Source organism: Callithrix jacchus, chromosome 11 (genome assembly GCF_049354715.1).
Source record: "Callithrix jacchus isolate 240 chromosome 11, calJac240_pri, whole genome shotgun sequence".
NCBI classification, from domain to species: domain Eukaryota; kingdom Metazoa; phylum Chordata; class Mammalia; order Primates; family Cebidae; genus Callithrix; species Callithrix jacchus.
The window spans coordinates 11746035-11760383 of record NC_133512.1 but is presented as its reverse complement, the minus strand read 5'-3'; the positions used below and the strand labels follow the sequence as shown (position 1 = coordinate 11760383).

At 42.1% G+C, this 14349-nt stretch overlaps 1 protein-coding gene across 33 annotated transcripts in view; it reads right to left on the bottom strand.

Annotated features, from left to right (window-relative positions):
• Window positions 1-6304: 6304 nt before the first annotated feature.
• HECW1 (HECT, C2 and WW domain containing E3 ubiquitin protein ligase 1) overlaps window positions 6305-14349 on the bottom strand; it is a 461351-nt gene continuing 453306 nt past the window's right edge. For all 33 annotated transcript variants that reach the window (XM_035253249.3, XM_078342276.1, XM_078342281.1 and 30 more), the window contains one exon: window positions 6305-10483. In XM_035253249.3, coding sequence (XP_035109140.3) covers window positions 10372-10483 — 112 coding nt within the window. In that variant the 3' untranslated portion in view covers window positions 6305-10371. The remainder of the gene's footprint in view (window positions 10484-14349) is intronic.

The window sequence follows — 14349 nt, the reverse complement described above, 5'->3', positions numbered from 1 at the left end:
TAAGACCCTGCGCCAGCAGTGGAGGTTTCTACAACCCACTCATGAAGAGGTCAGCACTTTCCCGATTTCAGGTTCAATGCCAAGAATTCGTTTTCAGTTCCTTGCTCTACAAGGAGACTGAGGGCTCAAGTCCTGAGCCAGAGGAAAACCCATGTCCTTGGAATGTTTAGCCAACTCTCACTGACCACTGTAGCTGTGGCTTTCTTTTCATTTCCAGCTTCTTAGCTTCACTGTGTATTACATTCAAAACAATAATCCTTTATCCATCCTTTCTATACATTTTGAGCATGAGAGTAGCGGTCGTTTTCAAGTCAGCTTAATGTTCCATCTTAATTAGAAGTCTGCTATTGTTCGCTTGTTTTTTGTTTTCGTTTATTGTTCAGTCAATTCAGCTTCCTTTTTATGTGTTTTGCTTCTATTTCTTAGGGATAACATCTTTTTGCTATCTATTCAGAATGCCAATTAGAAAATAATTTTTTTTTTTTGAGCCAGAGTCTTGCTCTGTGGTCTAGGCTGGAGTGCAGTGGCGTGATCATAGCCCATTGCAGCTTTGAACTCCCAGGCTCAAGGGACCCTCCCACCGCAGTCTCCCGAGTCGCTGGGACTATAGGTGTGTACCACCACATCTGGCTAATGCATTTTTTTTTAAATAGAGATGAGGTCTCACTATGTTGCCCAGGCTGATCTTACTCTTGACCAAACCAGAAATTCTTCAGTTTCTAAGGCATTTGCTGTTGCCTTTGACTGAGCCGCTCTTCCTCCAGAGTGTCAAAGCTCGTTCCCTTATCTCTTAAGATTTTGCCCAAACACGATCTTTTGTCAGCACCTTCCTTAAAAATTCTTTTTATATTTGTAATCCCTTTTATTTCAACCCTCTTCGTTTCCTTTCTTTGTTTTATTGTTCCCCATCACACTTACCACCTCCCAACATACTATATTATTTACTCGTTTATTCTTTGTTTTCTGATGCAACCCCAGTGCCTAAAACAATGGCCAGCACAGTGTAGATGTTCAATAAACATTTATCGATAAATTGAATGAATACATGCTCTGCCACTAGGGTTCTTCTTTCTCCTACCCTCCCCTACAGAATTTGTGTTCGGGGACTTCATCTTGAAATGAGTAACACGATGTAATTTTCCTTTAGCTCCTGCTGTCCACATAGAGTTGCAATCCTGGATGAACATAGAGAGTTACTGATGATGGGGTGGGAAGAGCACCTAAGAAAAGTTTAGTGTCTGACCTGAATGAAAGGTGAAACGAAAGATGAAAGATGTCTCCTCCGGATCCACCAGCAAGATGCAATTTTGAACCATAACTTGGGGCATGGATATTTTAAAACTCTTGATACATATCATCAAATTATATTCAGAAAAGTTATGCCAACATGCCAATTCTCTTCTCTCTGCAGTCTCATTATTAATTAATTTTTATTTTTTTAGACAGGGTCTCACTGGGTTGCCTATGCTGGTCTCGAGCTCCAAGCCTCAAGAGGTCCTCCTGCCTTAGCCTCCTGAGTAGTTGAGATTACAGGTGTGAGCTACCAGACCTGGCCATTGTCAGTTTAAACTAAACAGTAGCTACCATGCATAGTGAATGCACTCCTAAGGTTATACTGTCAGTGTTTCTTCTCAAAAGTAATCCAAAAAAGGAAAGAAAGTCAAACAATCTTTGAATCAATTATCTATTGCCACAAAAGAAGTGCAGCGATCACAAAATTTCACTGCTATCTATCTTACCATGCACTTGTAGTGTTGATGTCTCTGGGATCCGCTGGTGGTTGGCTGGGTGGCTCTAATGATCCTGGCTGGGTGTGCTCAAGTACCTGGTGGTCATCTGGCTGTTGGTTGGTCTAGCCTGGCTAGATGGCCCAACATCTCTCATCCTCCTCTTTTTTTTTTTTTTAATTTATATTTATTTTTATTGCATTTTAGGTTTTGGGTACATGTGAAGAACATGCAAGATAGTTGCATAGGTATACACGTGGCAGTGTGATTTGCTGCCTTCCTCCCCTTCACCTATATATAGCTGGCATTTCTCCTCATGTTATCTCTCCCCAACTCCCCACCCCCACTGTCCCTCCCCTCAATAAACGAAAACAACAGACCCCAGTGTGTAGTGCTCCCCTCCCTGTGTCCATGTGTTCTCATTGTTCAACACCCATCTATGAGTGAGAACATGCGGTATTTCATTTTCTGTTCTTGTGTCAGCTTGCTGAGAATGATGTGCCATATTGTCCCCATTCAGTCTATCATCGATGGGCATTTGGGTTGATTCCAGGTCTTTGCTATTGTAAACAGTGCTGCATCTCATCCTCCTCTTACCCCAGGCCTGCTCTCACGGTGATAGCTCAAAAACAAGAGAGAGAGGTCAAGCTGAGTCGTGCAAGTAAGTACTTTACGTGCCTCCGCTTGTGTTACGCTGGTGGGTGTGTCAGGGAGGAGTCAGAATGCCCACCCACAGATGGAGGTGACTGCAAAGTTACAGGGTAAAGTGTGGCTTCAGGAGGGGCTGAAGAATTGAGGCCCTTTAATGTGGGCCTCCACCACAATCTTAGAAAACAGTTACTTCCTGTTGTCATTTAATATTTCCTACTGAAAGAATAAGGTTGGAAAAAGGGAAGAAGCTCTTTTTATGAGTGAATGTAAAACTCTGGATAGGATAAAAGCCAGGACCCAATTTTTATTACATCTAAAAAGTAACAGGGATTCTGTAACAACTGTGTAAGACAAAAAGAAAACTCTAGAGAGGTGCTCTTTGGAATAAAATGGAAAGAAATACAAGTTCTTGGGGATATATAACTTGCCCAATTATTTGAACAAATTAATTCTTTTTTTTTTGAGATGGAGTTTCAGTCTTGTTACCCAGGCTGGAGTGCAATGGCGCGATCTCGGCTCACCGCAACCTCCGCCTCTTGGGTTCAAGCAATTCTCCTGCCTCAGCCTCCCGAGTAGCTGGGACTACAGGTGCGCCACCATGCCCAGCTAATTTTTGTATTTTTAGTAGAGACGGGGTTTCACCATGTTGATCAGGATGGTCTCGATCTCTTGACCTCGTCATCTACCCGCCTCGGCCTCCCAAAGTGCTGGGATTATAGGCGTGAGCCACCGCGCCCGGCCTGAACAAATTAATTCTAATCTGAACAAGTTTTAATGCTAATTCAATCAAAAGTTCCAGACATTTAAAAAAAATCTCTTTGTAGCTACATTCTCCTGGCTTTTAAGATATGAAGTTTCTTAGGCGGATTGAGTCACCTCTGCTCATTTCTCTGTTTACTGTCAGAAAAAAAGTTTCCCTCTTTCTTACATAATACATCTAAATTATTTTTCCAATTTTTATACATGTTCAAATTCTGTCTCTGAGTTAATTCCATCCTTCCTCACCAGCAGAGACAATTGCTCCTGTTCCCTTTTCCTGTAGCACTTTGCTTATTTATTTATTTATTTATTTTATTTTTTTCTATTTAAGGCTGAGACACCGAGCATTTTTCTTTTCTTATTTATTATTTTTTAATGGCATCATATTGTACTCAGGAGCCAGGGTTGGGGAGCTGGGGCGAGGAGACTACTCTCACTGGCATCAGGGGCCCAATCTCAACTGGAGGAGAAGAATGCATCATTATATTTTTAGATCATAAGCTCCCTGAGGGCAAGGACTGCCACTGGTGCTTCTATCTGGCATAAGACCCAACATGTAACAAGTATTCAGTAAATGGCTACTTGAATGAGGTGGTGTGTGGTTGAGTGCTTGGGCCCTCGGGCTGGCTTCTTGTTCTGAAATCTTGGCTATGTCAGTTACTAATTGGGTGTCTTTGGGCAAGTTAGTTCACTGCTTTATATGTTTTTTCTTTTTTTGCTTAAAAAGGGGATATAAAGGTAGCTGTTTCATAAGATGATACATAAAAGGCATGTCAGAATTTACGATTATTACTATTACCGCTGGAGGCTCTTAAGGTGGCAGGTGGGAGGATGTTACAGATTGAATCATGTCCTCCAGAGAAGATATACTGGAGCGCTAATTCCACCCAGTACCTCAAATGTGATTCTATTTCCTTATTTGGAGTAAGGACTTTAGAGAACCAATCAAGTTAAAGTGAGGTCATTAGGGTTACCCCTAATCCAATATGATGGTGTCCTTATAAAAAGGAAAAATACGAACACACACACACACACACACACACACACAATGTCAAACAAAGATGAAGGCTGAGTTGATTTTTTTTTTTTGAGACGGAGTTTCACTCTTGTTGCCCAGGCTGGAGTGCAATGGCACAATCTTGGCTCACTGCAACCTCTGCCTCCCAGATTCAAGTGATTCTCCTGCCTCAGCCTCCCAAGTAGCTGGGATTACAGGCATACGCCACCACACCTGGCTAATTTTGTATTTTTAGTAGAGACGGGGTTTCTCCATGTTGGCCAGGCTGGTCTTGAACTCCTGACCTTCCGATCTGATTGCCTCAGCCTCCCAAAGTGCTGGGATTACAGGCGTGAGCCTCTGCGCCCAGCTGAAGGCAGAGATCTTCAAACCACGGAATGCCAAATACTGCCAGCAAACCACTGCACACTTGGAGAGCATGGTGGAACAGATGCTTTCTCACAGCCCTCAGAAGGAACCAGCCCCCAACACCTTGATCTCAAACTGCTAGGCTTGTTTAAGCCACCTAACTTGCGGTTCTTTGTTCTGGTAGCTCTAGCAAACTCGTACAGAGGGGCCATGGGAACCAGCAGCCCACCTTCTTCTTTGGGGACTGCATGCTGACTGTGGATTCCTGGCATCCAGGTGTACTCTTTCAGCTTCCATCTTTTCTGCATACCTCATGCCCCTGGCACATTTTTGAATGGTTATGCCAGGTCCAGAAGCCCAGGACCCCATAGGATATTTTGTGACAGGCCATTTGCCTTCAAGATAAAACTCAGTGGCCTTGACATCAACTCTTCTGGTCTCAGATCTCCAAGGTAAACTAGCTGGACAAAAGTATCTAAGTCTATTCCCAGCCATAAACGTGGTATGTAATTCCTACAGCACTGATAAAGGTTAGTCTGATCTTCCATAACTTCCTTCACTTATTCTGTTAGAGAGCCTCCTCTATAAACACATCCAAACCATGTCTGGAGTACAAGCTGTGTATGTCACTTTTCCCCTTAAAGTATATAATTGATGCGTTGTCAGCACATGAATTGGAAAAATATGGCCACAGAAATCAGGAGACCTGAAGTCCAAGCTTGACTTCAGAATAATGGTAAGATTAAAGCAGAATACTATAATCTGCACCTCACTATACATGATGATCTAGTCCAGGTTTTCATGCCTTAGAAGAAAAGTGATTTTCAGTTAGAACGAATCTGAAGTCAGCCCAGCACGTGTGGAGAAATGCAGTATTAACACGCCTTTCTGTCTCCAAATCAGTCCTCAGGTTTTTCCTTCTCCCAGTCCTCCACACACTTTTTTCTAGCAATAGAATATTTTCTCTTTAAAGAATAAATCAGCTTCCAACCACCCAGTAAGAGCCACATGGTTTGTCTTTTTTTTTTTTTTTTTTTTGAGACGGAGTTTCCCTCTTGTTACCCAGGCTGGAGTGCAACGGCTAACCTCAGTTCACAGCAATCTCCGCCTCCTGGGTTCAGGCAATTCTCCTGCCTCAGCCTCCTGAGTAGCTGGGATTACGGGCACGCGCCACCATGCCCAGCTAATTTTTGTATTTTTAGTAGAGACGGGGTTTCACCATGTTGACCAGGATGGTCTCGATCTCGACCTCGTGATCCACCCACCTCAGCCTCCCAAAGTGCTGGGATTACAGGCTTGAGCCACCGCGTCCGGCCATGGTTTGTCTTTCAGAGGTTTGGAAGGAGATGATGCTGTTTCCATCTTGGGAGTCTGTGATATGAGTCATAGGACACAACATGTTTGCCTAGTGGGAACCTTTGTCCTGAGGTGATACTGCGTGTTAGGCTGTAGCCTGAAGCTTTCGTAGAGGCATCTCCATAGCTAGGAATTCATATAAGCCAGTGCCCAACTGGTTTACATAAAGGGCACTAAAAAACCGAAACCTGTGTGGTTTGTGTAGGGTTCTTATAGGCATACACAAGGAACTTGTTACAAAAGCTCTCCTCTTTATTCATGGATTTGTGAGCCCATACTATGCTTTTTTTGATAAATATTTTTTTTTCTTGGGACTTTTGAAAAATCATAGCAGCTGGTAGCCTTCTGTGCTGTTTTATTGCTTACATCCAGCGAGAGCATAAGGCAGGATACAAATTGTTATGTGTTGTCCTAGACTTCCGTTTGCAATAAGGAGCATACACAATGCCATACCAAAGTGAGTTTATTGACATTCCTTGAAGATGGTGTGATGGAAGAGAAAGCGCGGCTGAGTGTCACGTGACATTTCTCTTGTTGATGTAAGCAAAAGCAGCCCAGTAACGTGGACCTCTCCTGCTATGCACTGGAACAGACTTTTGAACAAAATTGTTATAGACATTTCCTCAGATAAACCGGAAGCTGCAGGAAGTAGGCTAAAGGAACAATATTTACTCTATATACTACCTCTAGGCACCTTTTTTTCTACTAGAACAAAGAGACTACATGTCACTAACAGGAAAATAACACTTTCTCTTTTGGACCTTATGATGGCTGGAACATCCGTCCCAGATTTTTATGATATAGTATTGCACTAGTTTTAATAATGAACACTGAAGTACGTAATAATAATAATAATAATAATAAAGCACCACATTTGTTATGCAAAGTTCTAACTACTTTCATTTGAAAGTGTTTCACCTTGACTGGGAAAATAATTGTGGCAATTGAGAAATTTTTGAACCCAAATTTTGGACACATGGTTTGACATATGGACTGACAATACGATGGATGTAATATTAAAACTATCCTGGAAAGCTCAGCCATTGGCTTGCCACACAAATACGCTTATCGTTAAAGGACATATGGTCATGTATCAAAAGAAAATTTAGATCTTGCATGTTTCAAGCCTGCTCCCCCAAATCATATGTCTCTTTCTCTTCATTTTTTCACCACTCTCTTGGCATCTTCACAACCCCCACTAATTTATATACATGGGAAATTACAAAGAGTTTAGTAGATTTGGAATACTTCTGTCCCCGTAGAGTCAATTTCTATGTTTAGGATTATCATCTTCACACTATAGAATAGAACATTTGTGATATCCATGAAATTATTATCATGACACTTTATAGCATTTTAAAAGCATTTTTCAAAGTTGTAACATATATATTCTCTTATTTATTGTTCTTGTTTGTCCCCTGATTCAGGCTAATGCCCTCTTAGTAAAACCAAATCTAAAAGATCTTGTTTTAGGGAGATTGTGGCTTATAAATTTATAAGCGATTGATTTTGCAGTTTGCCTCCGTGGAGAAAACTCATGCTTAAAAAAAACGTTACAGGTGGCAACAAATAGATCTTTTCACCGAACTATATAACTTAGGGTGGTTTACACCTCCACCTAAGTGAAATTTAGTTCTGTAGCTATTTCATTTAATGTGCATATCAAATGAAAAATTATATATAATTTAAAAATCAGCCTTATAAATAAGGTAAACATGATCTTTCCATAGCTTGTTTCTGTGTTCCTCTTCTCTTTGTTTTTCTTCCTTAAGGATTCTATGCAAAGTTGCAATGAAATAGTGAAGCCCTGTGAAGCAAGCTTCGTCTTCTTCCAGGTGATGTGACGTCAGCATTTCTTTATGACACTCTGTACTTTTGCGAACTATTGTTCCTGTTATGCTTTATGGGACAGATCTACACAGCTATGACATCAGTAGGGCTGGTGGAAAAGGAAAAGTTAGATGAAAAATCATGGATGTCAACATTACCTAGCTATATAGAATTTCTGAGATACTGCATTCCTTTTGTATATGGGTAGAATAGATATTAATTAATCTAATTAATAGATTAATTATTTATAAATTGTAAAGCTCTCCAGGAGCTGATCCATCTAGTAAACAGCTTTCTCCCTTTCCAATGCCTGACAAATAATGCAAGTACTAGAAAGAGAGTTGAATGTTTGAAGTAATGAGTATTTACATATGTATAACATGAAGTTCTAAAGATAAAAGATGCCCCTATATTAGAGATGCTGTTGCCAGAGTTAGAATAAGGATATGGTTCAATGATTTGCATAGTCCTCATGCTCTGATTTCATAAATAATAGCTCCATTGGAATCCACTATTTTTCAGATGCTGAAATGGGTACTGAATTTTACATCCCCCTCAAATTCTATATCATATAATTTACACATTCCATCCTGTCTCAGTATTCTTTTTAGACAATAAAAGGCTAAATTTCTATAATGTATACTCCTTGATTGACCATGGACACATAGCTGCAAGCGGTGCTGGGCATTGTAGATAATTCCTACTAAAATAATGCTTTATTTTATTTTTGTTTTGAGATGGAGTCCCACTCAGGCTGGAGTGCAGTGGCACAATCTTGGCTCACTGCAACCTTTGCCTCCAGGGTTCAAGCGATTCTCCTGCCTCAGCCTCCTAAGTAGCTAGGATTGCAGGTGGGTGCCACCACACCCAGCTAATTTTTGTATTTTTAGTAGAGATGGGATTTCACCATATTGGCCATGTTGGTCATGGGGTTTCACTATGTTGGCCATGTTGGTTTCGAACTCCTGAACTCAAGTGATCTCCCCACCTTGGCCTCCCAAAGTGCTGAGATTACAGGCATGAGCCACTCACTATGCCCAGCCAGAATGCTTTAGAGTGTAGAAACACAAATAACACACTGTCCAGACACAAACTGGTATAATGAGCCACCAGGCATGACTTCATATGAAATTAACTTAGTCTTACATTTCTCCCCATTTTAATATGGAAAACAATAATGGGACATTTAAATAGTGGAGTCTCTTGAGTGCTTCTTTTTCCCAGTGAAGAAAAACACTTTCATTTATGACATATTTCAGACAACTTGGATAACAACGTTAGAAAAATAGCAAATGACCACGATGGTTGGGTTTATTTCAAATGTAATTGAGAGGTTAGGCTGTCTTTGGAGCCTGCAATTGTTTTTCTGACAACAGGAAGTTTTCTGAGTTATGTTTTTACTGAATGCTAAAAGAAACTGGATATTGATTTTGATACAAGTCGATGTGCCTTTGGGGTGTTCTGTTTCTGCCCCGGGAGGATTGCTATGGGTGAGGGAAAAGTACTATGTTGCCCTTGATCCCTAACAAGCACCATCACTCTCTGCAGCTTCCTAGTGTGGTCCCGATGGACAATTGAATGAAAGGAACTTGAACGCTATGATTAAGAAAGGAAAAGGAAAAAAAAAAGTGAAAAAACCAATAACAAAGTTTTAAAAAAAGGGTTTGTCTGCCAAGCAAAGGAAAGTCATGGCCATCTTCTACACGTTTTTTTTTTTTTTCCTTTGCGAAGCACTGTGGCTAAACAGAACAGAACAGTACAGAATTCAGGGATGGAAACCAAGGGCATATGTCCTTCTTCCCCTTCTACTGCCACATTCTACACAAGACAGTGGGGGTTGAAGCCTCAGCCTTCATGCTACATCAATCAAGAAGGTTTCTTTCTTGGACAGGTGCACACGTTTGTGCTTCTTGTGGTGTGAATATTCGCTAGGGGTGCTCCCCCTCCTAAACTTCTCTGAGTGGAGCCCACGATCCCCACAACCATCGGGACGCACTGCATCGCATCAGCAGCAGGTGTCTTCTTGCTGTTTTAATTGTTAGAAGTGTCATATTTGCACCGTTTATGTCTGGGCTAGGTCTGGCTGATGGGACTGATGCCACATGTGAATCATGAGTTGAATGTATAAAAATTTCAGCTTTGCCACTGTTGTCCTTTGGATGGATATTATGCACAAGGAAAAGTAGAGAGTGAGGAAAACAAAGAGTTGATCAGCTCCTAGTTCTGAAGTTGGTTGTTAGAAATTATAAAAAATGGTGGCTCTGCTCAGAAGACATGGGCATATAAAAGCTTGGAGTGCTTAATGCTCACATTTTCCCTTAAATGATAGAAATGGAAGTAAACATTTATTACCATTTGGTCAAGTGTAGCTTAACTTGCATTCATATTTCATTGTTAGTAATGGAGGTATGTGGAGATATACACAGACCTTGAGACAGCTGCTTTTTAATATTGCATACAGGCTAGCAGTTCATTGAAAACAGAGGAGAGAAGCCTGAAGGTTAGATCTTAGAAGAAGGCAGTTCTTCATGCACAGCTTTTGTCAATCCTGATTTGGTTTGAAAATAAAAATCATGGAATACCAAAATCAAAGGAGAGTTGATTAAGGGAAAGGGAAAAGGGGATCATCCCAGGAAGGGTGATGTCACTGGCCAGGAAAATGTCAGGCGAGGTTCCATGTCCTCACTCAAGTCCAAAGGTGCTGGTTTCCTCTACTGCTGTTAACAGCTTTTCATACAACATGGAGTACGAGGGATACGGTGGAAGATCCAGTCGGTTGAAGCATGTGTGTGCCCTGAATGGGGAGAAGAGATCGGTGAAAGTGTTTGTTTCAATGATACAACTGGTTCTGGATCTGTGACTTAGTCTGAAGTTGTGATTCAAAAGGGAATCAAAAGTGAGCAGGACCATGATTTAGGACCACCATAAAACATTGCAAACTAAGAGCCATATTCCTCTAGAATGAATAGACCGGTGGAAGGAATGGAGTAACTAGAAATGGGTTGTTTGCATTTGTAAGCAAACCATACTACACTAGAATGACACTAGCAAACGGATTATAAACTCTATGGTATCAGCCTGATTTACAATTGAGTTATAAACTCTGATGTGGTCAATGAAGGAGGCAGAAATATAGTTAGCATTGAAGGATCATATTCCTAGGTCTTGTCCAGCTCTCATTTCTGAGCCTCTGTGAACCGCATGCATCTAGAGGAACCTGAGATGGCCTGGAATTCTGAGATCCAGTTCTCCATTCAAGTCAAGTGTGCTCTGGAAACAAGTCTGACTTCCCTACCCCAGAAGAACCCACGGAATCTAAAGCCAAAGTGCCACATTTCCAAGAGAAGCTGCCCCTATGAGCCAGTCCTCCTGGATGCCTGGAGTGTCCTGGCACCCAGGGTTCTGCTTTGCTTCATGTGCTTCCTCCTGCATTGCCAGTGTCTGCCTTGGACAAGGAATGTCTTCCTCGCCGGTGGGTAACACCTGGACCTGGAAGACTCAGGCAGGTCTCCAGCAGTGGGTGCAAGAAGCCCAGCAGGCCTAGATTCTCTGCTGTGGAGCCTTGAATCACCTGACTGGCTACTCCCTGCCAGAAGTTCTTTGTTTTTACAGAATCTTTGGCTGATGCCAAGTCCTGTACCATACATAGTAGGGAGAAAGGTGGATGGGTGCAGGTGAAAGTTCATTTCCTGCCTTTTCCTCCCTAAGAGTGGTGTGTTGAAATGGTGAGACACCAACCAGCACAGAAAAGGGCACTCTAAAATCAAACCAAACCAAATCAAATCAAATCACAAAACAAACATACAAAGAAACAAACAAAACTAAACTCTCTTCATTAGAGTTTTATTTGGGATATTAAACTCTTCTTTTCATTACAAGATCCCTAGGGGACTTGTGTATTATTTACACCTTTGTTTTAAAGTATATAAATCAGAGTATCAGATCACAGCCCAGGCTGATGCAGCACTCAGGTTATGGGAGGAGATTATTTTGGGGATGAGGAGGGTGGGAAGAGGAAAGAGGGAAGGTGGGGTTTCCTGCCCAGCGAGAATCTAAGGAGGATGCTGGTGTTTTCATCTGCCCAGCACCCATCCTTCCTCCTGGCAGTCCTTGGAACTATGGAACTATTCCTAACCCCCACCTCCCTCCTCCCTGTCCCCTTTCCCACTCAAGATCCAATGGCAGGCACAGGATAGTAGAGTGTCTGGTCTTAGTCCTTAAAGACGTAACTGGGAAGAGACATACAAATAGAGATAGAGATTAAACAGGCCTACCTTCACTTTAAAAGAAAATAATTGAAATATTTTACCTAGTTGAAAATATGTGAGTGAAAGGGAACTCAGTAAATTGAGTAGGATGATTACAGTGATTCCTATCTAGGTTAAAAGGATTGTGACAAAACTAGAACATACATTGGGTGATGGCTAAACAGGTGAGGTAGGGCAGAAAAGTCCCAGGCATGCTTTTGAAACTAGCCGAATTAGCCAGGGGCGAGATAGGAGCAGGCATCATCTTCATAGTTTTCTTCTTCTGGTCATTTTAACTGGCACTCATGAGTGGAAATATTACAGGAAAAAATATCATCTTTACAAATTAGTTGGAACCAAATTAATTCTGTAAAAGATCATTTCTGGGAATAAACAGAAAGCATTGACGAACAGCACCTAGTCTGAACACCCATGGTTTCCTTACTAGTTGCTTTTATTGCATTTATTGAGAGCCTTGGTGAACTCCCTTAGTCTGTCATCTAGAATGAATGAACACAATCAAATTAAGATACAACTTGGCACTGCTAAGAGCTCACCACCCTCCAGGCGTGGTTCTGACAGCACCCCGAGTGCCTGCTTGCCTCATTCCCCGTGCACCAAACCAAGCACTGCCCAGTGGCATGGGGCAGTGGATAGCAAGAAACCAGGACTTGGAAGACCTCTATGCTGACCCCAGTCTAGCCACTTACCAGCTTTATGACCCTGGGAAAGTCAATTAATCTTCCTGAGCCTCGGTTTTCTCACTTGTAAAGTGGGGATAATAACATATGCTGCGTGCACTTCGGAAGGTTATGGGGATGATCAATGCTAGAACACATGTAAATGCGTTTTGTAACCTGCAAATCATCATTTAAACATAAGATTCTCCTGACAATGCAACCATAATTGTGATAATGATTTGGGGAACCATGTCATACTTGTGGCAACTGAAACCTCTGGGGTTTTGCACGTGACCTACTGGCAGGTGACACATTTTCTTCTCACACTTGGTGCGATGGATATTTTGGAGCTGCGCGCGGGTCTTTCAGCTGGGTCGAATTCCACGCCGTTGGCGTCAAGCTAGAGTTCCAGCATTTTGAGATAAGTTTGGATTGGGTTGTGCCAATCCCTGTATTGTTTATCCTTTTAACTGTGTCATCTACACAGTTGATCTCCCTGTCTCCTCTATTTTTCCAAGTTACAGATTGAAATGTTAATCAATACAGGGCCAAAGAAAGTCTTGCTCCTCTGTACCAGAGACCACTTTAAGGTTGGCTAGAAACACACAAAAGAGGTGCAGTCACTACTCTTTGCTGCCAGCTGTTCAGCCGGTTGGGTAAGTTGTGTCTTCCCTTCATGCCGATCTTCTTCCTCTGCCTAACTACAGTCTTGTTCTCTTCAGATAGGCCTTTCTCTCTTCCCCGCTAAACCTTGTCTTTTTCAAGTTTGTCAGTAACCTCTTGATCCCTACATCCAGCGCTTCCTCCAGAACATCACCCTCCCTTGGCTTCTCTTTGCTTTCTCAATGGCTTCCATTTTCTCTGCTGAGCTCCCTGATGGCGCCCTCCGGCCTCCTTTGTAGGTCCTCTTCTGGCCTCAGGTACTACAGAGAAGCACTTCTCCTTGGCACTATTCACTTTTTGAACTTGATAACTCTCTGCTGTGGGAAAATGCCCACTGCCTCTTGTTGGGGAAGAGAGGCCAAGTCGCCTTCCCCAGCCCCACCTTGAGAACACTGCTACAGAGTAAGCCAACTACTAACTTGACTGGGCCTCCCATTTCACCACCGGCCGGGATCAGTTTACATCTGCAGTAAGACATGTTCATATTAGAATTTCATTTGCAACTTTTAGGCTGGTTAATTGCTGATGACTCAGAGCTCTGATATCCCTGGTCCCTGCCCCACATGTAAACCCAAGATTCTCTCCGCTTCTTTATTCCGTCTCCAGTGCTATTTAACCCTGACCTAGCTTCTGTGCTTCTCTTTCCTTCCAAGCCTTTCCTCTGTTCTCCTTTGAGCTCTTGTTCAAAGTAAAGAAACTTCGCCACCTCCTTAAGCTCTTTGCAGATGGTGCCTCTGGATCCCAGTGTCCCCTCTCCAGTCCTCATGGGTGGAAACTGCTCATTGCCCCACATGCTGTGACATGGATGGACATTCTTCGTGCTCCCCGCTGTCAATTCCACGAGGTGACTTTGCAATCTTCGATCAGTTTCTATTCCTTTGAATCTCATGTCATTTAGATAACTTATTTTTAAAACCACAGACCTTGGCTGGCATTTCATTTTAATGAAATAGGATAGAGCAGAAAATAGATTTTATTGCAGACAATAAGGGTAAAGAGCTGTTCTGAGGAACTTGTGTTTCAGATATACACACATCTGTGCAAATGAGCACATGTGCGTGTCCTGAGTT